The sequence below is a fragment of the Puma concolor genome, chromosome A3 (genome assembly GCF_028749965.1).
Source record: "Puma concolor isolate L17-30 chromosome A3, mPumCon1.1.hap2, whole genome shotgun sequence".
NCBI classification, from domain to species: domain Eukaryota; kingdom Metazoa; phylum Chordata; class Mammalia; order Carnivora; family Felidae; genus Puma; species Puma concolor.
Window position 1 is genome coordinate 68,539,725 of NC_141669.1, and position 25,294 is coordinate 68,565,018.

General features: G+C 41.7%; 2 protein-coding genes and 1 non-coding gene across 6 annotated transcripts in view; 1 reads left to right on the top strand and 2 right to left on the bottom strand.

Moving 5' to 3' along the window:
• The first annotated feature begins 964 nt into the window (after positions 1 to 964).
• GPR75 (G protein-coupled receptor 75) lies at positions 965 to 9,861 on the top strand. Of its 2 annotated transcripts, none has more exons than XM_086701112.1 (2): positions 965 to 1,170; positions 5,612 to 9,861. In XM_086701112.1, exons 1-2 carry the CDS (start codon positions 1,040 to 1,042, stop codon positions 7,257 to 7,259), a joined length of 1,779 nt encoding a protein of 592 aa, XP_086557238.1. In that variant the 5' UTR covers positions 965 to 1,039; the 3' UTR covers positions 7,260 to 9,861. The 2 variants fall into 2 exon arrangements, with proteins under 2 accessions (XP_086557238.1, XP_086557237.1); XM_086701111.1 differs by having other exon boundaries at positions 1,035 to 1,170; positions 5,539 to 9,861.
• Positions 9,862 to 10,375: 514 nt separating this feature from the next.
• Positions 10,376 to 10,530, bottom strand: LOC112869770 (U12 minor spliceosomal RNA). The gene has a single exon (XR_003224420.1). It is a non-coding gene; the product is annotated as a U12 minor spliceosomal RNA (small nuclear RNA).
• A 10,183-nt stretch (positions 10,531 to 20,713) lies between these two features.
• Positions 20,714 to 25,294, bottom strand: part of ERLEC1 (endoplasmic reticulum lectin 1) — a 31,879-nt gene continuing 27,298 nt past the window's right edge. For all 3 annotated transcript variants that reach the window (XM_086701117.1, XM_025931745.2, XM_025931743.2), the window contains 2 exons: positions 24,107 to 24,182; positions 20,714 to 21,594 (listed from right to left, as the gene is read on the bottom strand). In XM_086701117.1, the coding sequence (XP_086557243.1) occupies positions 21,523 to 21,594; positions 24,107 to 24,182 (148 nt within the window). In that variant the 3' untranslated portion in view covers positions 20,714 to 21,522. The remainder of the gene's footprint in view (positions 21,595 to 24,106; positions 24,183 to 25,294) is intronic.

Here is a 25,294-nt window from a genome sequence, read left to right on the forward strand (position 1 = left end):
TTCAGTAGCAGTAGTCTAAGTTTACCTTGAACCAAGTTTTCTGGGTTTCTGGCACCAGGATGAAGGAAAGGGCATTCAAGTAGTGTTCTCTATTTCTACATAGTACCCCCTGGGGTGAGAAAAGTAGTAAGTTTCTAATGACCCAGGCTGGGACACAAGGAGTAAGGGTTTATCTGGCTTTACTTTGTACCCAGAATGGCAAACATACTTCGGAATGCTGCTTATGGCTCAGACTAAAGTTAAACCCATTTTATGAGTTCATTATTTTGGACGTGTTGTGGACTTAAGAAAGGGGGGGGGGGGTGGTGTAGAGAATACGGGGACAATCGGTTTCTGCGTTGCTTACTAAAATTAGCTGCACACGTAGCACCACTGCATTAAATAAGGTCCACGATTTCTTGGCGTGGTTATTTCATTTGCAGGGGTGGTCTCTTCACTTGCGTTTGGTTTTCCAGTGGTTACTCCCCTTGCTGGGTTCCCTCAGTAAGTTCCTTAATACTCTGAGGTAGCTGAGAGAACGGGGAAAAACTGCGTGGCTCTTTGCCATTCAGTGAAAGCTGGTTTGATTTTAAATTGTTATAACGACTTCATTTGCAAACTCCGTCTCAAAGTACCGAACTGGACGACGACGCCAGTTTAATACAGGAGGCAGAGTGTTCGCTGCAGCGCCGACCAGAGCCAGGAGGCCGTCTCGGAAGCACCGGGCCGCGAGGAGAGCCCCGCCAGCCGCCCGGCCCACGCTCTGCACCGGCTCAGGCCATCGCGGCCCCCAGCGTTCCCTGCCCGCGGCCCAGCCCACGGGCCCCCGCTTCCTCCGCGCACCAGCCCTCGCCCGCCTTGGTGCGCGGCTCCCTGCGCGGGCAGCGGCGCAGCGTGGGGGGCGGAGGGCGGGGCGGCCCCCGGGCACGAGGGGGCCCGCGAGGCGGTGAGGGCGCGGGGGGCAGGCGGGCGCCGCTGCCCGAGTGTCCGGCGGAGGGGGTGGCGCCCTCGGCGTTTCCGTGACTGCGCCTCCCGCGCCCCCGGCTCGGCGGCTCCCGGGATGCGCGGAGGCGGCGGCGGCGGCGATGGCGATGATGCCTGTAGCCCAGCCTGGTCCCGGGCGGCGGGCGGAGCTGGGGTCCGGGCTGCGAGATGGAGGAGGAGGGGGGCGGCGCTGCGGCCACCGGGCAGGTGAGAGGCCGCGGGCCCCGGAGGAGGACGACGCGCGGGGGCCGGGAGGGCCGGGCCCCGGGAAGACGGCGGGTTAGGGCGGCGCGAGGCTGCGCTGGTCCAGGCCCGGCCGCCGCGCACCTGCCCTCCTGGCGCGGCCTGCGGGGAAGCTATCTCGCCCCTGCCTAGCCTGCTCCCGGGCTCCGCCGGGTTGCGGAGCCCTCTCCCCACCGCCCATTCCTGGCCGGAGCCCTCCGCACCCCACCAGCCCTCTGCCCATTCTCTTACAAGCTTGCTGGCCTGAACTAGGCCCTCCTCACCACAACCTTCCCCACCCCAGGGAGCGCCTGCCCATCTCCAGTCCCTAGCTGGGGCCCACCTCCCTTCCCGGCAGCCTCCCAGCGCACCCCCAGACTGGGGGCTCTCCATAGCCTTCCCGTCTCCCTCATCCACTGACCCTGCCCCAGCCTGTCAGCTGCTCAGGGCTTCAAGAGGTAGTTCACCTGGGGAGAAAGAGCGGGTCCTCCGAAATCAGATAAATCTGCCTTGAATCTAGTGACCTTGGGCAAGTCATCTAACTTCCTTGAGGTTTGCCTGATCTGTACAAATACAGTGGGTCTAATAATAGTACAGAACCTTGCTCTCTGTGAGAGTTAGACCGTGAAGATGCTGTCCTCGAAGAATTTAAGGCATTATGACAAATTTATATGAGAAAAAAAAAAAAATGAATTGGAAGAATCCAGGCCAGGAGCTAACTTGTAAAAGCTCATACAAAATGCTTTCATACATACTAAAGTATTAAGTTAGCACAGTAGATTATCAGAGACTCTTCACACAGCTTAATGAGAAATCATTGCTATGGTACAAAAATTTTCGTTTAACTAATCCTTGCTTAGGATCCCCCCTCCTTAGTTGTAACAAGATGCACATGGATGTGAATTCATTCTGTCCAACTGTGGCTAAAATGCCTGCGTAAGACTGGTGCTCTAACTTAAAATTTTTCTGATTTTCTGACTTTCATCATTTACTTATGGTCCCAGAAATAAAGTAGCTGGTATGCTTGCACTGAAAAGAACTTTGGTAATTCTTAATATTTAGGAGTAACAGGGGCGCCTGGGTGGCACAGTCGGTTAAGCGTCCGACTTCAGCCAGGTCACGATCTTGCGGTCGTGAGTTTGAGCCCCGCGTCAGACTCTGGGCTGATGGCTCAGAGCCTGGAGCCTGTTTCTGATTCTGTGTCTCCCTCTCTCTCTGCCCCTCCCCCGTTCATGCTCTGTCTCTCTCTGTCCCAAAAATAAACATTGAAAAAAAAATTTAAATAAAAAAAATAATATTTAGGAGTAACAAATTTCATTTACCCCCCTCCTCAAATCACTGAGTTTTATAGTGCTACCATCATAACTTCATTCCAAATTGTGATTCCAGCCTCCTCTTTCTTAAAAGTCCCAGAAGTGGGCTTACTTTTCCTTTGTTTCCTTTATTGCTGCTAAGGTTTCTCTGCAAAAACCTTTATTTCTGTTATGTTTTTCCTTTTTTTCCCAGCCTCACATTCCCTTCTTTTTTTCCCCCCTAACTATCTGGGAATAATTTATAATTACCTTATACCAGAAGTGTAATTATCAACCTTGCCAAAGAGTTACACAGAAGTGTGTGTGTGTGTGTGTGTGTGTGTGTGTGTGTGTCCCTGTTTTGGGCTCCAGGAACTTTGAGTCCGGAAGGGATTGTGATACCTACTTCATAGGTCTATACTGAGAGTGAAATAAAGTGTGATAGCTTATGTAGAGCTGCTGATATGTATGATAATGACCCAAGAAGTGATAGCTGCTATGATTATCCTCTAGGCAGCCAACCTCCCTTGATTTCTTTCTTGTTATGTTGAGTTGAACATTGAGTTGAGCGTGGTGGTGACAAATGTCAGTTTAGGTTCAAATCCATGCCCTACCACTTTAAGGTGGGAGCACTGTCTCCAACTTAAGTTTCCTTATCTGTAAAACAGGGATATGTTATACTGTCTCAGGGTTGCTGTGAAGATTCGAGAAATTAATATCATGGAGCCTTGAAAACAGTGCCTGACATATCATAAGCACTTGATAAAGTTAACATACTAATAATGACACTGACAATTATATCCCTGACCTAGAATTTTCTTTTTTGAAAAAAACCTACTGAAAATGTTAAATTGATTGAAAAAATTATAACTGTGCAGAAAGTGGAAGTTGGTCCTCAACTACTCCAAATCTTTTTTTTTTTTCCTCCTGCCTCTTATCCTTGACCAATATTGGTGCTTCATCATCCCATTTTCCCTTTGACAGTTCCCTTTCCAGATGTCTCCTAGCCTGTGATCTTCATAATTTCCATCACCCCTCTTCTTCGTTTTTAGCCACTCACTCGGTATTTCTCTGAACATCAGTTCCAAATGCTTTCATTCCAAATTCCTGCTTCCCTCTTCGCTCCTGTTTGCTCCCCTACCTCCAAAGAAGAAACCCTTCTGGGCATCTCTCTGCCTTTCTGCCTCCTCAAGTTGAGTTTTCTACTTCTCTTTTCATCAGCAAACTCCAGTCGTCCAATTAACAATGCAAAAACAAGTAGCAAAAGGTTGTCTTTTTCTTACCTCATAGCTATCAAAAAGGATTCAGAAACAGGCACCGGTCTGTAAGTGAAAACAATAAAGCCATCCATTATTATGTTTTAATTCTAATCATCAAGAAACAAGTGGTTGGGATTTATATTTTTGTCTCATGGAACTTTTATAAGGAAAGTATAAGAAAGCTGGTTTCCCTTGCCAGTGAAGAAATTCATCATATTGTCATGGTCTGTACTATTTGACCATTGAGAAGAAAAAAGAGGCCATCTTCTTCCTTCGTGAAGGACATTTGTTAGGTAGATGGATCTCCTCAGGACTGAAATTTGTCTCATACTCACTGGCACAGCCATACCTACTACTGAATGAATGCTGAGACATTTCTGTATCAGGAGGTTCATAGCTGCTGCTTGGAGCCCCGAGTAATCCTTCATGGATCAGTCCCCTCTTCCTCTGTGCCCCATGATCCAGGAACCAAAGGGTTAATCCCAGGCACAGCTAGAGGCCTCTGGAACCCAGTTGGAGCTCATGGTTAAATATTTGGAACATAACCCCAGGACGTCCCCAGTGCCATTGCTTATTCCTAAATGCTGGATTAAAGCAAATACCTTTGAGTTGTCAAGAGCATTGCACCAGTCTCCACGGAACAACTTCAGCTGTCCCGCTGGAAGCATCTTTCAGAGCAGAGTGGGCACCAGGCCACACAGGGCTTTGACATTTGGAACAACGGAAGATTTCTGTGAGTGTACTTTAAATCTCATTGCAAAACAAAGTCGAAAATAAAAAGCAAGAAGAAAAAGAAGTTTTCTTATAAAGCAGAGGCTGGGTCTTACTCATCTTTCTACCCACAGCACCTAGCATAAAGCTGGCATACAGTCTGCACATGATAAATGTAAACTGAGTAAATGAAGGCATGAATGGGCATGTGCCTCCTGTTTGATCATGACGATATTGCTGTTGAATAACAATTCACCTTTGTATAGAAGGTTAGAGTTTACAAAAGGGTGCTTTGTACCTTTTAAATCTCAAATACAGTGCTTTCATTTTCCCCTCTCAAATGTAGTCCTACACAAAGTTTTTTCCAGTGAAAGGGAGGGAGATGGCCAAGAAATTACCAGCAGGGAGAAAAAATTATAAACAATGGAAAATAAAGCGTGTTCCTAGGGAAAGAAATAGTACTTGTTAGTGATTTGTGGGAGTTCGATAAGGGGCCACAGTATACTTCAGCAATGCCATCTGACTTGTAACCTAAACACATGCTGTGAGACCTACTCCTATAATCTCACCCTGTCTGCCCCTCCATCCCTGCCCTGCTCCTGACCCCCAGCAAGCTCCTCACCATCACTCCCTGCAGCTGCTCTCAGCCTCCACCCCAGGTCGGGATTAGCTTCCCCTTCTCTGACTTCCACAGCACCTGCTGTCATCTGATTGACCACATTAGGCTGTAAGTACATAGTGATCTCTGTGGTGTCTGGCACCAGAGTGTTTCTAAAAGGAACATTTGCATACCCTTCAATCAGAAACTCAAGGGGTGGGGCCCAGGAATCTGCTTTTTTTTTTTTTTTTTTAAGTCCCCAGGTGATGCTTAAACTATTTCAAAAACCACTGTGCCATGAAACCTGACATTAGCCCAAGGAATATATTTTGAGGTGTTTGTGTCTTTTCTGTGTTGGACTTTGAGCAGAGAAATGTTTTTTTGTATGCATCAGTCAGAGCTAAAACAAATTCTAGTACTCTTGTAAAAAATCATGCGATCGCTCTACTCCATTAATTTCTTTCTGTTTCTGGGTGTGCATTTTTGTGTGCAGGCTTTTCTGCTCTGGGCCTCTTTTGCCCCATACCGCTCGCCTGTGAGTTGAGGCCCTGACTCCCCTCCCACAGAAGGGAGAGTCCCTTCTCTCTGAAGATGAACTCCACGGACCACCTTCAGGACGCTCCCAACACCACCTTGCTCCACGTGCGTCACTCCCATGGAGGAAACAGCACCACACTACAGGAGGGCCTCCAGGACCTCATCCACACCGCCACCTTGGTAACCTGCACTTTTCTACTCGCAGTCATCTTCTGCCTGGGCTCTTATGGCAACTTCATTGTCTTCTTGTCCTTCTTTGACCCAGCTTTCAGGAAATTCAGAACCAACTTTGATTTCATGATCCTGAACCTGTCCTTCTGTGACCTCTTCATCTGTGGAGTGACAGCCCCCATGTTCACCTTTGTGTTGTTCTTCAGCTCAGCCAGTAGTATCCCAGATGCTTTCTGCTTCACCTTCCATCTCACCAGTTCAGGCTTCATAATCATGTCCCTCAAGACCGTGGCAGTGATTGCCCTGCACCGGCTCCGCATGGTGTTGGGGAAGCAGCCCAATCGCACAGCCTCCTTTCCCTGCACCCTGCTCCTCACTCTGCTTCTCTGGGCCACCAGTTTCACTCTTGCCACCTTGGGCACCCTGAAAACCAGCAAGTCCCACCTCTGCCTTCCCATGTCCAGTCTGATGGCCGGAGAAGGGAGAGCCATTTTGTCTCTGTATGTGATCGACTTCACCTGTTGTGTCGCTGTGGTATCTGTCTCTTACATCATGATCGCTCAGACGCTGCGGAAAAATGCTCAAGTCAGAAAGTGCCCCCCTGTGATCACAGTAGATGCTTCCAGACCACAGCCTTTCATGGGGGCCCCTGGAAAGGGGGGTGGAGATCCCATCCAGTGCACCATGCCGGCTCTCTACAGGAACCAGAATTACAACAAACTGCAGCACGTTCAGACCCATGGATACACCAAGAGTCTTAACCAGATGCCAACTCCGGGGGCCAGCCGGCTCCAGCTGGTCTCTGCTGTCAATCTCTCCACGGCTAAGGATTCCAAAGCGGTGGTCACCTGTGTGATTATCGTGCTCTCCGTCCTGGTGTGCTGTCTTCCACTGGGGATTTCCTTAGTGCAGGTGGTCCTTTCCAGCAATGGGAGCTTCATCCTTTACCAGTTTGAACTCTTTGGATTTACCCTTATATTTTTCAAATCAGGATTAAACCCTTTTATATATTCTCGGAACAGCTCAGGGCTGAGGAGGAAAGTGCTCTGGTGCCTCCAGTACGTGGGCCTGGGTTTTTTCTGCTGCAAACAGAAGACTCGACTTCGAGCCATGGGAAAGGGGAACCTGGAAATCAACAGAAACAAATCCTCCCATCATGAAACAAACTCTGCCTACATGTTGTCTCCAAAGCCCCAGAAGAAATTTGTGGACCAGGCTTGTGGCCCAAGTCATTCAAAGGAAAGTGTGGTCAGTCCCAAGATCTCTGCTGGACACCAGCACTACGGTCAGAGCAGCTCCACCCCCATCAACACTCGGATTGAACCCTACTACAGCATTTACAACAGCAGCCCCTCCCAGGAGGAGAGCAGTCCGCATAACTTGCAGCCAGTAAACTCTTTTGGATTTGCTAGTTCATATATTGCCATGCACTATCACACCACTAATGATTTAATGCAAGAATATGACAGCACGTCGGCCAAGCAGATTCCAGTGCCCTCTGTTTAGGCTTGTGGAGGCTGGAGACTCTTGCAGAAGCTGTTTTTGTTTCTGATACTATTTGATTTTTTCCCCCATTTCTGTGAGACCCGTGGTAGATGAAAACTTCAAGATCCAGCGGAACAGTTGGCAGTTCTGATTTTCTTCTGTCTGAAGTATAAGACCTATTGATTTGCTTTGTGGTTTCTTGACCTTTTAAGATTTGATGTAAAAATGTATTATTTAGATTTTTTACCCTGACCTGCGCTCCGATCTTTTGTACTAAACTTTTAAATAGATGCCAGGAATGATCACGCTAATGTATTGAAGGAGAATGGACTGATTACGATCATTTGAGTCAGTGTTCGGGGCCTTCAAAGTATACCTGAGTTGGATTTTTTTTAAACAATATGAAGGTATGATCTTCACTGAGGCGAATTTTTTATTAATTGAACTGTAAATTTTGATTCTGTAATGTGTTGAAATGGGGAGCAATACACTTTTTCGGTAGCAGGCTTATTTGAATAAATAATACATTGTCAAAGCAGAAAATCAGAAATATATTATCTATAATTACCTTTACCCAAGACACACAGGCATTAAGTACTTTCCTTTCATAAGACAGTCAGCCAAGAATACAGTATTATGATTATTACCATTTCTTATTATAGACATTATTTTGTGTGAGTTGATTTGCTATAAAGCTTTTTAAAAAGAAATCTGTTTTTGCTTGCTGAAAACGCCTTATTCTATTTTGGCATGATCTTACCCGAGAGCCCTTGGTGAAGAGGACAGGACCTGTAGTGGAGGAATGTGATTTCTGGGTGCATGGGCACTAACGGTGGTCATCTCAATCGGGGTGTGGTGATGTGGGAAGCAATCTGAACTGCCATTGTGTGTTAGAAGATCTTTATCATTGCTTAAGAAGCTGTAAGAATGACAATGGGAGTATTTCATTTGACTTGTTCCTTCTCTGTAAGGATGGTTTGTTAACAACCTAACAGAGTATCCCAGTGTTTGAAAATCATTTTTTTTTTTTTGTCCTTGTTTATGTATCACTATGGTAGAAAAATTCTTAAGACAATCTGTTTTCAAACTAATCGTGTTATTTCTCTCCCGTGAATCTTGGACATGGGCAGTAAAGGAAAACTAGATGAAGTATTTCTCTACCTTATGCTAATTTTATTACGTACCCTGTGATTCCTAGCATAACAACTGTAAATTCATATTTTTATGTAAAAACATTTTCATTATAGAGTTAGCATTTGAACTCGCTGCAATTTCGGAACTATAGCTGCCAAACTCCAGACGAGCATCAAGATCCAAAACCTATCTTTAGAGGAAAATTGTTATAGTCAAGAACTGTTACTGCAGATTGGAAGAAACTTTGTTGTTTTGAAAGGTATCCAGTTTATAGCTCCCTCTCCAGGCCTTTCCCAAATACAAGATTCCTTGGGGAACGGGGGTTGGGACACAGAACAGATGCTCAGCTGGAACTCTGTGCAGCCTTGTCCAACACCTCTCGCCTTCCAGCACCCACCAGCCATTCTATTTCTGAGATCTGAGTATGAGATATGGGTTTTACTTTGTTTTTAAATTCGCCTTTTAGAACTTTGTCCTTCCCTTCCTTCTCTCCCTTTCTTCCTTTGTTTTTGTTATTAAATTTTATAACAGAAGAGAAAACCTTTACTCTGTCACATTTTTTCTTGTTTGTAATTGAATGCTATTTTTGAAAATCACTATAACCTATTTCAGTTATACTTTTATATGTTTAATACAACACTGTTTTCATTTATTAATATTCCCACAAGATTAAGTAATATACTAACCAGGTAATATATTACCCTTTTTAAAAAGCACTAAGAAATCCAATATCCTTTCCCAAGGTCATTTGAAGAATTGTGGAAAATTAGGAATGAGACTTTTGTCTTAATTTAGAACTGGGTATTTATTCCAATAAGCCAAACAGCTTTATAATTAATAACATTAATCAAGAAGACACTTCTTGATTAAGACTTTTTAAGGTATGTATCTCTTTTTTGGCTAGGCATTTCCAGTGTGATTCAATAAAAGATTTTTTAAAAGTAATTTCTACTTGTAAAATTTAAAATGTCAGGTTTTCTTGTGTGACCTTTGAGTTTGAGATGACCCATCTTTGGGAGGTAAAAGTTATAATAATATAAAGAAAAATAAGCATGTGCATATGAGGTGTTCTTTCTCTGTATGCTCATCAAGAAATTATTGATTTAACTTGCATGAAATACATGTTGGGCTAGATTCTTAGCCTTCTCCACATGTATCTCTGTATCTATGTGGAGATACAGAGATAGATAAAACTTATCTCTTCACAAGTTACATATATATCTATTTATAAAAATAGATACATATATAACTTCTCTATAAGGGCTAACCTGAGAACTAAAAATAATGAGCACTCAGTTGAATGTGACTAATTATTAGCAGGGTATATTAATTAGTTCTCTTGATGCTTTACTGTGATGCAAAGTATGTGATGTATTTCAAACATTTTATAACTGTTCTGATGTTAACCTTTAGGCCAGATTTGTATTTCTGATGCTTTTAATGTTCTTTTAAAAAAATGTTTGGAAAATAAAAGTATTGAAAATCCTAACATTTCTGAACATCAGATTGCAGTACTATGACTTTCCTGTCCAATCATTTGAAAATTATCAGAGAAAAGTAGTGATGATTATTGCACAATGGATAACAATGTGTTAACCCTCAGCATTCTCTTCCTTAAGAGATGAAATACTTGTGGGTTTTTGTTTTTGTTTTTTTTTAAGTCAGCTCTATGCCCAACCTTGGGCTGGAACCCCTACATGATCAAGAGTCAAGATCAAGAGTCGCATGCTCCCCTGACTGAGCTAGCCAGGCATCCTGAGTCCTCAGGATCTCTTTAATGGTTCCAGATAGTTCTCTGGCTCATGGTAGGTGCTGCATCTGTCAGGCAATGTTGACAGTCTCATCAAAAGTGGTATTTCCCCTGTACTTAATGTTTTTCTGCCTCTTTCTATCTCTTAGCAATTTCTTGAGGGCTTTGATAATCAGGGCAGAAGCAGAAGGTACCACTTCAATTTGGGCCTGTGTGGTGGTGTTGTTGTTTGTTTTGTTTGTTTGTTTTTTTATGGGAAGATCATGATTCCCAGTCATCCCTTGAAGTAGGTGGGTCACTTTAGGGGTGACTTTTACCCACTTAAAAATTTGTCTCGTCTCACATTAGCAGTGAAGATTCAGGCATCACCCTGAATCGTTATTTTTTTTACTCATAAGTTTAAGGCATAGGGCCTGTCTGTTCTGAATGGTCAGTTTCACTGTAATCTTCAGACCCTTCCAATCACTCGTTCCCTTGATGATGTCAGCACCAACCATTTTTGGAGACAGACCCAGGGAGCCTGTCTTCTGGGCCAGGGCAGACGTGGCAACAACTTCCCCACAAGGTATATGACTTGGTCTTGTTGGGGTTGAACTTAGGTGGCGTGGTGAAGGTGGCTGGTGTTAGGTGAACCCAGATTCAGGATGACCTAAGACAGCTGCACCTTTGTCTGCTTCCAGCTGAAAGCCAAAAGCAAAAGTGCATTTCTTAGAATTGGTGGTATATATGGTGTGTATAAGCTAAAGGAAAACACAGTTATGGTCCTTTGATAAATAATTGAAGGACCCTTCTTTGAAACTAATATTGTGAGTAGTTTCTTGGTTAGCAACTCTACATCCAGGAGCAAAGCCCTCACAAGATCCCAGGTGATAATTCTTTTCTGAAGTGGGGAGGCAGCAGAAATGGAAGGGCACTGACAAAGAAATAGCAGCATGAAGTCCTGCAGAGGTAAGGCCCAGAACCCTTCTTAAACAGTTCGGTTTTGGGGTCCTAAAAATGAGTATCTGTAAACCTGTTCCCAGTTTCATTTTCTTTTTTTTTTTTTTTTAAGTTTTATTTATTTATTTAGAGAAAGAAAGATTGAGCATGAGCAGGGGAGGAGCAGAGAGAGGGAGAGAGAGAGAGAATCCCATGCAAGAGAATCCGTGCTGACAGCACGGAGCCCGATGCAGGGCTCGAACTTACAAACAGTGAAATCACGACCTGAGCTGAAATCCAGAGTTGGACACTTCACCAAATGAGCCACCCAGGTGCCCCTCCATTTTTCATTTTCAAGTTAGTCACACCTCATTTTGAAGATCATTACTTGAGGCGACAAGTAACACTTCTTGGGTGCTGGCAGTCTTGGGTTCCTCTCCAGATCTGACTTGTTATTATAGCTCATTCTTAAGTAATAGTCTGTAATCTGGCCAGGCCAGGTTATGGAGTCTCCCCTTTCAAGGCCACCCTCTTCATTCACAGTTCAGGGGTAGCATACATGACTCCCAGGGAGACATGCGTTTTCTCTCATATCCACTAAAAGCAGTTGTTTTTCTTTTCCATTAATGAAAGAAGCCAATGGTCCCTACAGAGACACTTGCTCCACTGCCCTCCTACTGGAATTGAAGGAAGGCCAAGAGTTAGTGAAGATTCCAGGCCTATGGAATTGTAAGAGAGGCAGGCAGGCTGCCCGGAAAAGGCTCACCTCCCATCAGAGATCCAGGCTTTAGAGAGGCCAGGCCTGGACTGAGCTTACAACACAAAACAGCAAGCCCCACCAGAACGTGGTGTAGAGAGGACTCTACTGAGGCAGGTATCTGCAGGATGAGCTTCGGTGGGCTCATTCCAGCCGTACTGGCCCAAATATGATGAGATGCAGGAGATCCCAAGTCACCTGTAGGAACGAAAATGATGGCCACTGAAGCCAGATGGGGTAATCTTTGAGAAGATGGAGAAGGGAAAGGAGGAGCAGAAAGATAGGGAAATAGCCCCATATTTCCTTCCCTGCCTCTAAAGATGGATCTGTAAACTGAGAAGCAGGTGCTGGCATAATTATTATTTTCCATCTTCTGGCTTTCAATATCATTTAAATGCTAATGACACTCAATTTTATATCTCTAGTCCTAACCTCTCCCTGAGCTGCATGCTGGTCTATCCAATTGCCTATTCAACATCTCCACTTGGATGTCTAATAGGCATCTCAAATTTTAACATGTGCAAAACTGAACTCTCAGTTCACACCTCCTCCTCACCAAACTTGTGTCTCCTGCTGTTTTATTATCTCAGTAAATGGCATGGCATTTCCCCAATCGCACAGCTCTATTTGTTGTCCTTGACTCTCTCTTACATCACATCCAATCCATTGACAAATCCTGAACTATCTTGAAAATAAACTCTGATTCCAACTACTTCTTACTTCTTCATTCCCATCTCCTCTAGCCCATGTCTCCATCATTTCTCACCAGCCTCAGGACCATTTCCCAGCTTCGAGGCTCTCTCTTCTACAGTCTCCCCTTTATTTGTGACTAGGACACTTCTAAGATAAGCTATGTTTGCCACTCTCCTGTTTAAAACCTTCCAGTGCCTTTCCGTCCCACGTAGAAGTCCTTGCCATGACCTATATGGCCCTGATGATCTGGCTCTTGGTTTTCTCTCTGTCACTATTTCCTTTGACTTATACCTTGCCTAATGTGCTTGGGCTACAACAGGCTTTCTGGATCTTTCTCACATGCCTCAATTTTGTTCTCATGTCAGGGCATTAATTTCCCTAGAAACGTTCCAGCCTGGAACCACCCTCCCCAATGGCCTTTCCTAGTTGTCATATTCAGTACAGTTCTTACTCCATCACGGTCTATCCCTCTGCCCTATCTTACTCTTTTCATGATTCTTATCATTACTGTATTAGTCTGCTTGGGCTGCCATAACAAAATACTGCAGCCTGGGTGGCTTAAATAACAGAAATTTATTTTCTCCAGTTCTGGATAGAGGCTAGAAGTCCAAGGTGAACTAACAGCATTAGTTTCTGTGAGGCCTCTTTTCCTGGCTTCTCGTTGTGTCCTCACATGACCTCCTTTTTGTGCATACATGAGAAGAGAGGGGGTGGGGGAGAGGGGAAGGGAGAGAGTTGCGGGTGGGGGGCTCTCAAGGTGTCTCCTCCTCTTGTGTGTACACCATTCCTATCAGATGAGGGCTCCACTCTTATGACCTCATTTTACCTTAATTACCTCCTTAAAAGCCTTATCTCCAATTAGAGCCACAATGAGGGTTAGAGCTTCAAACATGAATTTGAGGGGGAGGTGCACAATTCAGTCCATACAGTTATGTATAATTTTTGCTGGCCTTTTCCCCTCTAGACTAAAGCTCTGATATGATAGGGCGAAAGTTTTGTCTCTTTCGCTCAGTACCACATGCTAGTACCTATCAGTCCTTGGCCCTGATGAGCTTTCAGTGCATCACTGAAGAAATGAATGAATCAAATAATAAATGATTGAAAGGCTGAAGCCTGAAAGTGATATCAACCCAAATCTCTCTCTGACTGGCTTAGTTTCCCCATGTTTGTTGTTATTTTTGTATCTCTCTCTACATTCCCAGGATGATTATCAGCAGGACTCTAATGAAAGGGGGACATGGGTCTTGATTTAGGACTACAAGACCTTATTTCTGATAGTTTTCTTAGGCAACCAGCTCCAAGGGCATCTTTTCCCAGGGGACCACCCCGGCTGCCCATGAGCTGCCAGACAACCTGCCTTCATTCTCATGGGAATTCTTGGGCCCATTATGCAACCCAAGGACACTGAAGATGAAAGGAAACTCTTCAGCAACCACAGAGAAGTTAAAGGAGAAAAGAAGTAATTCATTCTTGGAGGGATACAAGGGAGACTACCAATCACTTTAAAGTATAGAACATTTTGAAAAAAAGGTCCAGATTTAGTGAAACTCTGTTTTCCATAAGAGATAGTTAACAGGCAGTGTCTCGGTCCAATGCCTTGGAGAATAATTTCACCAAAGTAGAAATAGCACTTCATCGCTTATGGACAAATAGTGAATCTTCCCTCCTCTACTCCAATAAACAGATAATTCTGCTTCTTTATAAATGCGCTTAGCTGGTGCCAAGATAAGTTCAATGTGTTTCTCTAAGTGCCATATATGTGAATGTTGGCCCTTTTGACACTTTCTGGAACCTCCAGCTGCTTGCAGCATGCTGATGAGTGGGAGATCTTTCGTCCGACTCCCAGTGTGGGAATCTTGATTTTCATGCAAAGCCCAAGGTTTTGCAAAATGCAGCTTGTTCAGATGCCAGGGAGACCTTAAGAAGTGGAACAACTTACAAAGAGTGCTTTTATGCCCGTCTTCTGGGGCTGAGGCACTAGGATGAGTTTCATAACCTGGGGAAATGCTGAAGGTTCAACACATTTCCTGCCTGACATTAGCAAGAGTTATGAAAGCTTCTTGCTCATTTGTTTGGCTTTAGCAACAAAATATAATAAGAAACGTAGGAACTGATTTCATTAATATTACACTGAGGAAAGATATGGCTGGGAACTGTGTTCTTCACAGAGAATCATAATATTAGACACTTTCTTTGAGGAATTAAGAGTACCTCAGAACTGGAATATTTTCCATTCATGGAGTTGGAGGTGGAAATTCTATTCTTTTCTTGACCTGAGAGAGATCAGGGGCTTTGCTTCAGTCACTGCCCCCAAATGGGGGAAACAGAACAGAGACACAGACACTGTCTTCTTGTGAGGGAGAAGCAAGGAAAAAAAAATCCGTTAAATTTTGTGGTGCAGAATTTGAGTAAGATAGAATACAAATGGGTCAAGTCATTAATTAATTCTCCCTTTTCTTTCCCAACTATTATAAAATTGAGGAAAATACTGTTGTTCTCAAAGCATCAAACACTCAAAAATAACATGTAGGAAACTCCTCAGAATTGTAGTTGGGGAAGCTTTCATGAGGTGTGGCAAGAGAGGATGAGGGTTCATTCATTCATTCATTCAGCAAATATTGAGTGTCATTGTTAGGCAAGGTCTGAGTAGAAAGGTCTGAGAAAGAACATAAGATAAATTCTTTACCAATAAGTAAAAGATGAAGGATTTTTTTTATCATTTACATAAAAATACAATCTAGTTCTAGATAAATTGCCCTTGCAGTTGTTTACCACCATCAAATGCTTATCAGAGAAGGGAAAGTTTGATGGCATTTAACCAAGACAGAATTCCCAAGGTGACATTTTAATCTTGCTAGTGAGTTTTCATTTGCCAGATTGTGGGTTGTGTTAGTTTAAGAGAAGTTAGTGGTGTTCCATGATAAAAATATACTGTAGGGGCACCTGGGTGGCTCAGTCGGTTGAGTGTCCGACTTTGGCTCAGGTCATGATCTCACAGTTCGTGGTTTCGTGCCCCGTGTCAGGCTCTGCGCTGACAGCTCAGAGCCTAGAGCCTGCTTCAGATTCTGAGTCTCCCTCTCTCTCTGTCCCTCCCCCTCTGGTGCTCTCTCTCTCGCAAAAATAAACGTAAAATAAAATAAAAATAAAATACACTGTATGGGGGAAAATAAGTATCATACATTTACAAGACAAGGTCAGTCATTTCAGTCAGCATTTTGCTGAGCCCTTTGGTGTGTTCCTTCAGGTGGAAGGTGATGGCACAGAGTGGTTCATGGGGCAAAAGATGGTTCTGCGAATAGAAAGTGCTATAGCACATTATTTACAAACAGGGACTGCACCATTTGAATTGATTCCAAAGCTGGCTGAGCCATATGCGGTTTTAGTTCCACTTTTTGTGCCTCATTTTCCTAAACTGTGAGTTAAAGATAGTAAACATAACCTCATGGGGTTGTGATCACAAGGTATCTGAACTGTTTAGCATAGTGCCAGCATGTAATCAATGTGGGGTAATGGCAGCTATCATTTTTATTATTTAAAAAAATTGTTTTTAATGTTTATTTATGAGACAGAGAGAGACAGAGCATGAGTGGGGGAGGGGCAGAGAGAGAGGGGGAGACACAGAATCCAAAGTGGGCACCAGGCTCTGAGCTGTTAGCACAGAGCCTGATGCGGGGCTCGAACTCACAGACTGTGAGATCATGACCTGAGCCGAAGTCAGTCGCTCAACCAACTGAGCCACCAGGTGCCCCAATCATTTTTATTATTAAAATATCATTTGAGATTCTAGGAATAATGACTCAAGTTTGTACACAACTGGCTTTGTGGGGATGGCAAAACACTTTCTTGGAAGTGGTTGATGAAAAGCTTTTCCAACAAATGATTTCTGTCACTATGGGTTAAGAACACTAAAAACTATAAATATGGAAAACGAATTCAAAGGAAAGAGACTCCTGATTTCCTTGACCAGCTATTAGCATTTCTAATCTTTGGATAACACTTAGAGCTCTGTTAGAATTCTTAAATGAGTGAATTAGGTTTTAGTGCTGTTAAGAACCACTGTTGACTAATTTGCATAGTATTTTATTAAGGACACAGAAGCTATTAAAAGAAAGTTCACTGTTTTTGACTATATTTTGAGTGAGTTTACAGAGTAGAGCAGATTTGACTAATTGGGTTTTAACCCCTAAGTTGCCGGACTTCTGAGGAAGTTTGAAAAAAAATTATTTTTTTGGTGGTAGAGCACTTTTGTTTTTTAATTGAAATATACTTGACACCGAATGTGGCGTTGGTTTCAGGTGTACAGTATAATGATTTGACAACTCTATACATCATGCAATGCTCACAAGTCTGGCTACCGTCTGTCACCATACAACACTATTACACCATTGACTATATTCCCTTCCTATATATTGGCTGTTCCTTTCATCTGGGTGACTTATTCTATAGCTGGACTCCTGTACCTATCAGTCCCCTGAGAGCTTGACTTTTAATATTATATATTTACAACATCAAAATTATGTTTATGCCTGAGGAAAATATTTTTTTTCTGCATTTTTTCTTGAACCCAAGGCAAAGCATAATGTAGTCTGTTGAAAAGTACTGGAAAGCAATTTAATAGAGTTGAAATATATAATGTTGTACGTGATTAGACGAGATGTTTAGCATTATTTTACAGTCTCATAAATGCCTTCCATAGTGAAGATGGTTACCATTTCCATAAGTTCTGCTAGATGTACTTGCTTTCGGTGAACACTTTTGTTTCAAATGTAAAAAATACTAAAATGCCTAAACGTTTACAAATGGGTATGGACACAAAACACTATAAGCCCTATATTCCCTTTGTTAATAATTTTGCCTTTCTTCTTTTTATTTTGAAAGTGTTGAGATTGTCAGGAGGGCTTTTATTTTCTCTAAGTGTTAAAGAGTGGAAATGCAGTAGTCTTCATACTGTACTTTCTTCTCATTGCCAGTGAGGGAAGCATGCTCATTCTTCCTGATCATTCCAAAAAAGCATTAAAAAAAAAAAAAAAACTGTGTTGTTTCTAATAGAGAAATCTTGTGAGATACCAGGACCACAGTGATTGGGGCCATGACAGGTGAAAGTCACCTGCTAACCTCTCCCCTTAATTCTGGTTGGTTATATACCTGATAGTGTGTGGTCTTTTTTTTAAGTAGGCTCCATGCCCAATGTGGGGCTTGAACTCACTCTTCCTTCCTCTTTTTCATTCTCCTTCTTTCTCCTCCTCCTCCTCCTTTTGTCCTCCTCCTTCTCCTTTCTTTTCTCCTTCTCCTCCTTCTTCTCCTTTTCCTCTTCCTCTTTAAAATTGAAAAAAAAAATGTTTATTTATTTTTGAGAGAGAGAGAGGGGAGGGGAGGGGCAGAGAGAGAGGGAGACACAGAATCAGAAGCAGGCTCCAGGCTCTGAGCTGTCAGCACAAAGCCCGATGTGGGGCTCGAACCCACAAACTGTGAGATCATGACCTGAGTGGAAGTCAACCACCCAACAGACTCCCCAGTTACCCAGGCGCCCCTCCTCCTTCCTCTTTTCCTTCTCCTCCTTTTCCTCCTCCTTCTCTTTTTTTTAATGTGTGGTCTTGATGCTAATTTTAAAGTGACAATTCCATTTTCTGAAAAGTGATGGAGGGATTTAGTTAATCTACAAAGTTATATATGGTGAAAGTAAATAATGATGGTATCTCCATCATCTCCTCCACATATGTAACGCCTCCTCTTCCACCTGTGACGTTTTGTGTTTTATTGAACAAAACCTGACTTATGAATGACTATGTATACTAGTTTATTTGATCCACCCATAAAATATTAAATAAAAATAAAAGCTTGGGGTGCCTGGGTGGCTCAGTTGTTTGAGCGTCCCACTCTTGATTTCAGCTCAGGTCATGGTCTTGTGATTGTGGGATCGAGCCCGATGATGGGCTCTGTGCTGAGTGCCGAGCCTTCTTGGGATTCTCTCTCTCTGCCTTTCTTCCACTTGTGCTTTCTCTGTCTCTCTCAAACTTAAAAAAACAATAAAAGCTCAATTCCTTTTTACAGATGAAAATTTTAGAGAATTTCTAGTATTTTTTCCCCATAATGCATTGGATCATTTTGCCTGCCTGTACAACCTACTTTAAAACCACTGGCATATGAAACAAAGCCTGCGCTAGGGTATGTAGTTGAGCATGGTTTCTCTACTACCCCTGCCAAGCAACTGAAAAAAAATGTAAGTCATGTCACCAAGGCAACATATTTTGAAAACTTTTACTTCAACAACTCCTTATAACATATAACATCCATATACATGATAGTTTATTTCTTTGTTCAAGTGGAAATGCAAGCACTGGTAAATAAAATCACTCAACACTAGGAAGGGAGTATAAAATCAGATCCTAATGGCACCTGGGTGACTCAGGTTTTTTTTGTTTTTAAGAAAGGTTTATTTATTTTGAGAAAGAGAGAATGTGCGCACATGGAGGAGAAGCAAAGAGAGAAGGAGAGAATCTCAAAAGCGGGGTCTGCACTGACAGAGATTCTGAAATCAAGAATCAGATGCTCAACCCACTGAGCCACCCAGGCCCCCACGACCCACTGTTGATTTGGGCTTAGGTCATGATCCCATGGTTCATGAGACTGAGCCCCGCTTCAGGCTCCATATAGAATTAAAACATTAAAATCAGATCCTAGGAAAGCTGATACTTTCATTTGCAACTGTGATTGCATATCCTATTTATTCAAAATTTATGTCTTGATTTTCATTCTCCTAAAAGGTAATTTGGCCCGATTATGTACTAGGAAGTTTGAGAATTGTCAGAAATCAGGTAAAGCCTTTGTATATCAGACTGAGTGAAAAGCTTACTATTCAGGTAACTGAAATAATTTCTTGCCCTTTGTTGTTAAGTCCCTTTTATCAAGGACATGAAGATACAAAGTAGAGCTGGGCTATAGGCCCCATCTAGTGGTGACTCCAAGAAAAGCAGGTAAAGCTAAAAAGAAAGGAAAAGTCCTGTATTCTTGTAAAGATGAGCTACTAGTTATTTCCCTGAAACCCTAATTAGGAGGGTTAGAATGTGTGAAACTGTTAAAGGTGAAGTTCCTAAGTCAGTGATTTTCACTGGAGAATATATTTAAAGTCAAGTGGATCACTCAGGAAACATTTGAAGCGCAGATTATGCTCTGCTCTAAAGGATCTGATTTAGTAGGTGTGGAATAGCATCCACCTTACTAGATTTCTCCAAGTACAATAGGCATATTCTCCTACCTATTAGGAACTCAGCTGCTTCTGCAGAAGAGTGGCAGAGGAGGAAGCAGACTTTAGAGATCAAATGAGATTTCATATAAGGGACCCAAGATTTAGAAGGAATATGGAGAGCTGGCCTAGCCCTTCCTAAACAGGTTGAAGCTGTTAGCCCAGACAGAAAGCCAACTTACTTTTAAAAAAACATTTTATTTTGAAAAAATTACAACTTCTATTTTTAAGAATCTTCTTCAGTAAACTATCCAATACAGTTTTTTAGATCTCCGCCCCCCCCCCCCCACTTCCCCTTTTTAACAGAAGAGTTTGGCCTAAATATTCTGTGTCTTCTGGCACTCAACCTTTCACAACCCTCACACCCTCCCTCCTATACCTATTATCCAAATGTGGGTAATTCTATTTGTCTTAATTCATTGATGTAAGAAGTACGATTCTAATTTACTAAAGAAATAGATTTTGACGGCTGTGGTCTCTGATCTTATTCTATTAATAGGAGACAAGGGCGATATTAGGAAATAAAGGAACTCTTACTGGGAACCTGGTGTCTAGTACTGGGCCCGGGGTTTTACATACAGTAAAATGAATGCACTCTGCAACCCCCTTTGGAAGGACGCTGTCTCTCTACCAAAGAGGAAGCGAGTCTCAGAGGTTAACTGATTGGTACAGGATCACACAGCTAGTAAGCTAGAGAGTATGTGGACTTCAGTTTGAGTGCAAAGTGTGTGCTTTTTCTCTATGTGTGCTGCTTCACGTGAAAATCTACAAACAGCCCTGCAATAATCAATTGCATTAACCATTTCTCAAATTAAAATATCTTTCTCCAGAACTACTGAAAAGGAGGAAAAGTATTTTATAGCTACTTTTCTTTCCTTATTTAGATATGTACATCCAAAATACAATAAGATAATGTGTGCAACATGGGGATGGAGAAAATAAAGGAAATGAGTAATCTGCCATTGACTACATGACAACACTGCTTGGGAACATTTTATTCATTTTAAAATAAATATTATGCTGTGAAACTGTCCAGAACTAAAATCTGTAGTATACAGTAGGCAAATACAAAGGATGGCCAGCACAGTGCGTTTTGTTGGGAGTAAACCATTCTAAGTCAAAAGAGAAGGATCTCTGACTGTCTATACCAGGTACACACCTTGGGGGGAAAAGAAACAGATAAAAGTTCCGAGAGCAACAATCTATTACAAGAGTTTCTTGAGATTAACAGAGGTGAAGAAAACTTAAATGTTGTGAGGCTCTACTATGTGCCCAGTTTCTAGTCTAACACCTGGTAGTTGCTAAATAAAAATTTGTGGAAAGGATTTCAGGCACTAGAGTTTACATATTTTACATGGTCTCCCATTTAAACAACCTACTATCAATTTCTTTCTTCATTATCTTTAGTTCATTAACTAGTTATATATACTATAATTTACATAATAAATCTATTATTTAAAAACTTTCAATAGGCACAACAATTATGACATTTCATTAGGCTGGACTCTAAACTGCTTGGATGAGATTTATTTTGGAATCACATTATCCAAGCAAAAAACACGATCGGATCATAAGACATGACAAAAATGAAAGAAATGAGACAACTATCTGCCTTAAGAAGTTTATCCATAACCTCTTATATACACATTTATATTCACAACGTGGTTGAGAGTCCTTTTATACGATCCTTTAGATGAGATCCAATGGCTGAGAACTCTATGAGACACATACATGGTCAGACAGAAATCATCATGACTGTCAATGATCTTTCTCCAAACTTTATTATCCTTTAGTTGGGGAGAGAAAGAAGTCCATTTTCATCTGCTGTATCTAAGATTTTACAGATCACCGGAGATTCAACCTAAAGAACAAAAATAAGAAAACCATTAAAAAGTTGTTAAACTGAATACTTACTTTATTTGGTAGTCTTTTGCTATGTGAATCCATGTATATAAAGTTGTTAAATGTATATTCACAGAAGTATAATGATTAATAATATCAACCCATAAATACACAAAGCTCAATGAACTCTGACTAGGAAAAATACACAGAAAGCTAGTTAGGCATCACATAACCAAAGGTAGGACCATAAAACTTCTAGAAAGAAATACAGCATAATATTTTCATGACTTTTGGGTGGCAATGTTTTCTCAGAACAAAATAAAGCATTTGCCATAAAAGAGAAAAAGTGGATAAAATAAACTTTATCAAATAAACCAACTTCTGCTCATCAAAAGACATTAAGAAAATAAACAGGCAAGCCACAGATTGAGGAAAAGAATGTGCACTATAAAAAAGACCTCATACCCAGAATATATTTGAACTCCTAGAAAAAAGAAGATAAACAATAACAATAAAAATGGGTAAAAGACAGACAGATGACAGACTCTCCTTGACCAAACTAACGTTAGGCTCCCCCGGTCCCTTTTCGTAGGCTTCTTTTTGTACTTGTGCCCTGTCTTGGGCCTGCTGAGTCCAGCTGTAGTAAGAATCAGTGTGGAGAGAACCCCACACTCTCAACATCTAATCATCCTCCGTATCTGATCAAATTCCTCGTCTCTCACATTTGATGGCTGGTCATCCTGGCCTGTCTTCAGCAATAACCCTATCAAGTCAGTTTATGTTGATCTCTCCTCTTAGTAATTTTCCATCCATTGAAACTCCCCTCCTCCACCTTCTGTTTGGCTGTATATCCTGAGCTGTCTTTGCTGTAAGTGGAGTTAAGCTGGATCTCTCTTCCCTACTATAGTCTTGACACTTACTGTCAATAGTCCTGAATAAAGACTGTTTGAGTAAGTGTCAGAATTTTTCTTTAAAAAGACTTGGCTAGACATTTCACAAAAGATCACATGAAAAGGTGCTTGCCACCATTTTCCATATGGGAAATGCATATTAAAATGACTAAAATGGCTAAATATAAAAGAGACTGAAAATACCAAATGTTTTTGTTTTTTGCATGTAGCTTTTTTTGGGAGGGGTATTTTTATTTAATTTATTTTTTAAATTTACACCCAAGTTAGTTAGCATATAGTGCAACAATAATTTCAGGAGTAGATTCCTTAATGCCCCTTACCCACTTAGCCACGCCCCCTCCCACAACCCCTCCAGGAACTCTCTATTTGTTCTCCATATTTAAGAGACTCTTATGTTTTGTCCTCCTCCCTGTTTTTATATTATTTTTGCTTCTCTTCCCTTATGTTCACCTGTTTTGTATCTTAAAGTCCTCATAGGAGTGAAGTCATATGATATTTGTCTTTCTCTAATTTTGCTTAGAATAATACCCTCTAGTTCCATCCACGTAGTTGCAAATGGCAAGATTTCATTGATTGCTGAGTAATACTCCATTGTGTGTGTGTGTATACCACATCTCCTTTATCTATCTATCTATCTATCTATATATATATATGTATGTATATACATCACCTCTTCTTTATCCGTTCATCCATCGATGGACATTTGGGCTCTTTCCATACTTTGGCTATTGTCGATAGCGCTGCTATAAATAGTGGGCTGCATGTGCCCCTTCAAAACAGCACACCTGTATCCCTTGGATAAATACCTAGTAGTGCAAGGACTGGGTCGTAGGGTAGTTCTAATTTTACCAAATGTTGATAAGGGTGTGGAGCAGCTGGATTCTCACACACTACTGGTATGAGTGTAAAATGGTACAGCCATTTGGACAGCTATTCGGTAAAAGTTAAACATATATCTAATCTATGATTCAGCAATTCCACTCCTAGGTACTTACCCAAAAGAAATGAAAATACAGGATTACAAAGCAACTTGTAAAAAAATGTTCCTAGCAGCTTATTTACATGATAAAAAATGAGAACCAACCCAAATGTCTTTATAGAAGAATGGATCAGCAAATGTGATTTACTTATACAACTGACTACTATTCAGTAACAAAAAGAGAATGAAGTACTGGAGTGACACGGGTGAGTCTGAAAAACATGCCAAGTCAAAGAGGGCAGGCATAAAAAACTATATACTATATGATCCCATTCGTAGGGAATAAAAAACCAGGCAAAACTGCCCTAGAGTGTGAGAAATCAGAAAGGGGTATCTGTGGGGGTTGAGGGGTATTAACATAAAAGGGCTATAAATTTTTTTTCTGCAGTGATAAGATACCTTGTTTGGGGTGATAATTATATAGGTATATAAAATTATCAAAATGTATCAAACTCAGCACTTAAGATCTTTGCATTTTATTTTATGTAAATTGTACCTTAATAAAAAAGATTTTAGGTTTTATAGAGATAGCATGGGGATTATATTACATTTTGGACATTACTGAAGGTCCTTTCTAGACTTAATGCTAAAAATCGAAACATGTTCCCAAAATGAATTCCTGAGTATTATTTTTTACTTACCCCAAGGATATACTGACAGGAGTGAGGCTCTAGCATATATACAGTAACAGCATGAGGAGAATCTGATTCTTTACACCTAAAACAGAGAGTACTTTAAAGTACTGCCCAAAACATACAAAAGTATTTTTGTTTTCCTCTTAAGCTACAAAAAACTTATCTCCTGTATAATTTAATATAATACTGATATCATTTAACAATCATAACTTACAAATAAATAATTATATTAAAATAATTTTTATATTTTATTTTTATTTTTTTCAACATTTATTTATTTTTGGGACAGAGAGAGACAGAGCATGAACGGGGGAGGGGCAGAGAGAGAGGGAGACACAGAATCGGAAACAGTCTCCAGGCTCTGAGCCATCAGCCCAGAGCCCGACGCGGGGCTCAAACTCACGGACCGCGAGATCGTGACCTGGCTGAAGTCGGACGCTTAACCGACTGCGCCACCCAGGCGCCCCTATATTTTATTTTTAAAAATGATTTTAAGTTTATTTGTTTTGAGAGAGGGAGCGAGAGTGCATGCATGCACGCAAGCGGGGTAAGGGCAGTGAGAGAAGATGAGAGAATCCCAAGCAGGCTCCTCACCGTCAGCCACACGTGGCTTGAAGCCACGAACCATGAGATCATGACTTGAGCCAAAATCAAGAGATGGACACTCAACTGACTCAACCATCTTTTTCTTTCTCTATCTTTTAAAGTTTCTTTCTCTCTTTCTCTCTCTCTTAAGTAATCTCTATACCCAGTGTGGAGCTCGGACTCACAACGCCAAGGTCAAGAGAGTGGCATGTTCTTTTGACTGAGCCAGCCAGGCACCTTAATTAATATTTTAGAATAAAGTAATAATTTTTTAAATATGTTTACTTAGTTTTGAGAGAGAAAGAGAGAGAGAGAGAGAGAGAGAGAGAGAGAGAGAGAGAGAGAGGCAGAGTGTGAGCCAGGGAAGGGCACAGAGATTGGGAGACACAGAATCCAAAGCGGGCTCCAGGCTCTGAGCTGTCAGCACAGAGCACAGTTTGGGGCTCGAACTCAAACCACAAGATCATGACCTGAACCGAAGTCGGATGCTCAACCAACTGAGCCATCCAGGCGCCCCAGAATAAAGCATTATTTTCATATTACATTAATCCATATTATTATGCAGAAATATAATTGTGTTTATTCACAATTATATTTCCTATTTATGTA

Coding starts and splice junctions, on each gene's coding strand:
- GPR75 (XM_086701112.1), top strand. CDS start 1,040: ATGCGCGGAGGCGGCGGCGGCGGCGATGGCGATGATGCCTGTAGCCCA. Junction 1,171..5,611: donor GCGCTGCGGCCACCGGGCAG/GTGAGAGGCCGC, acceptor CCCCTCCCACAG/AAGGGAGAGTCCCTTCTCTC.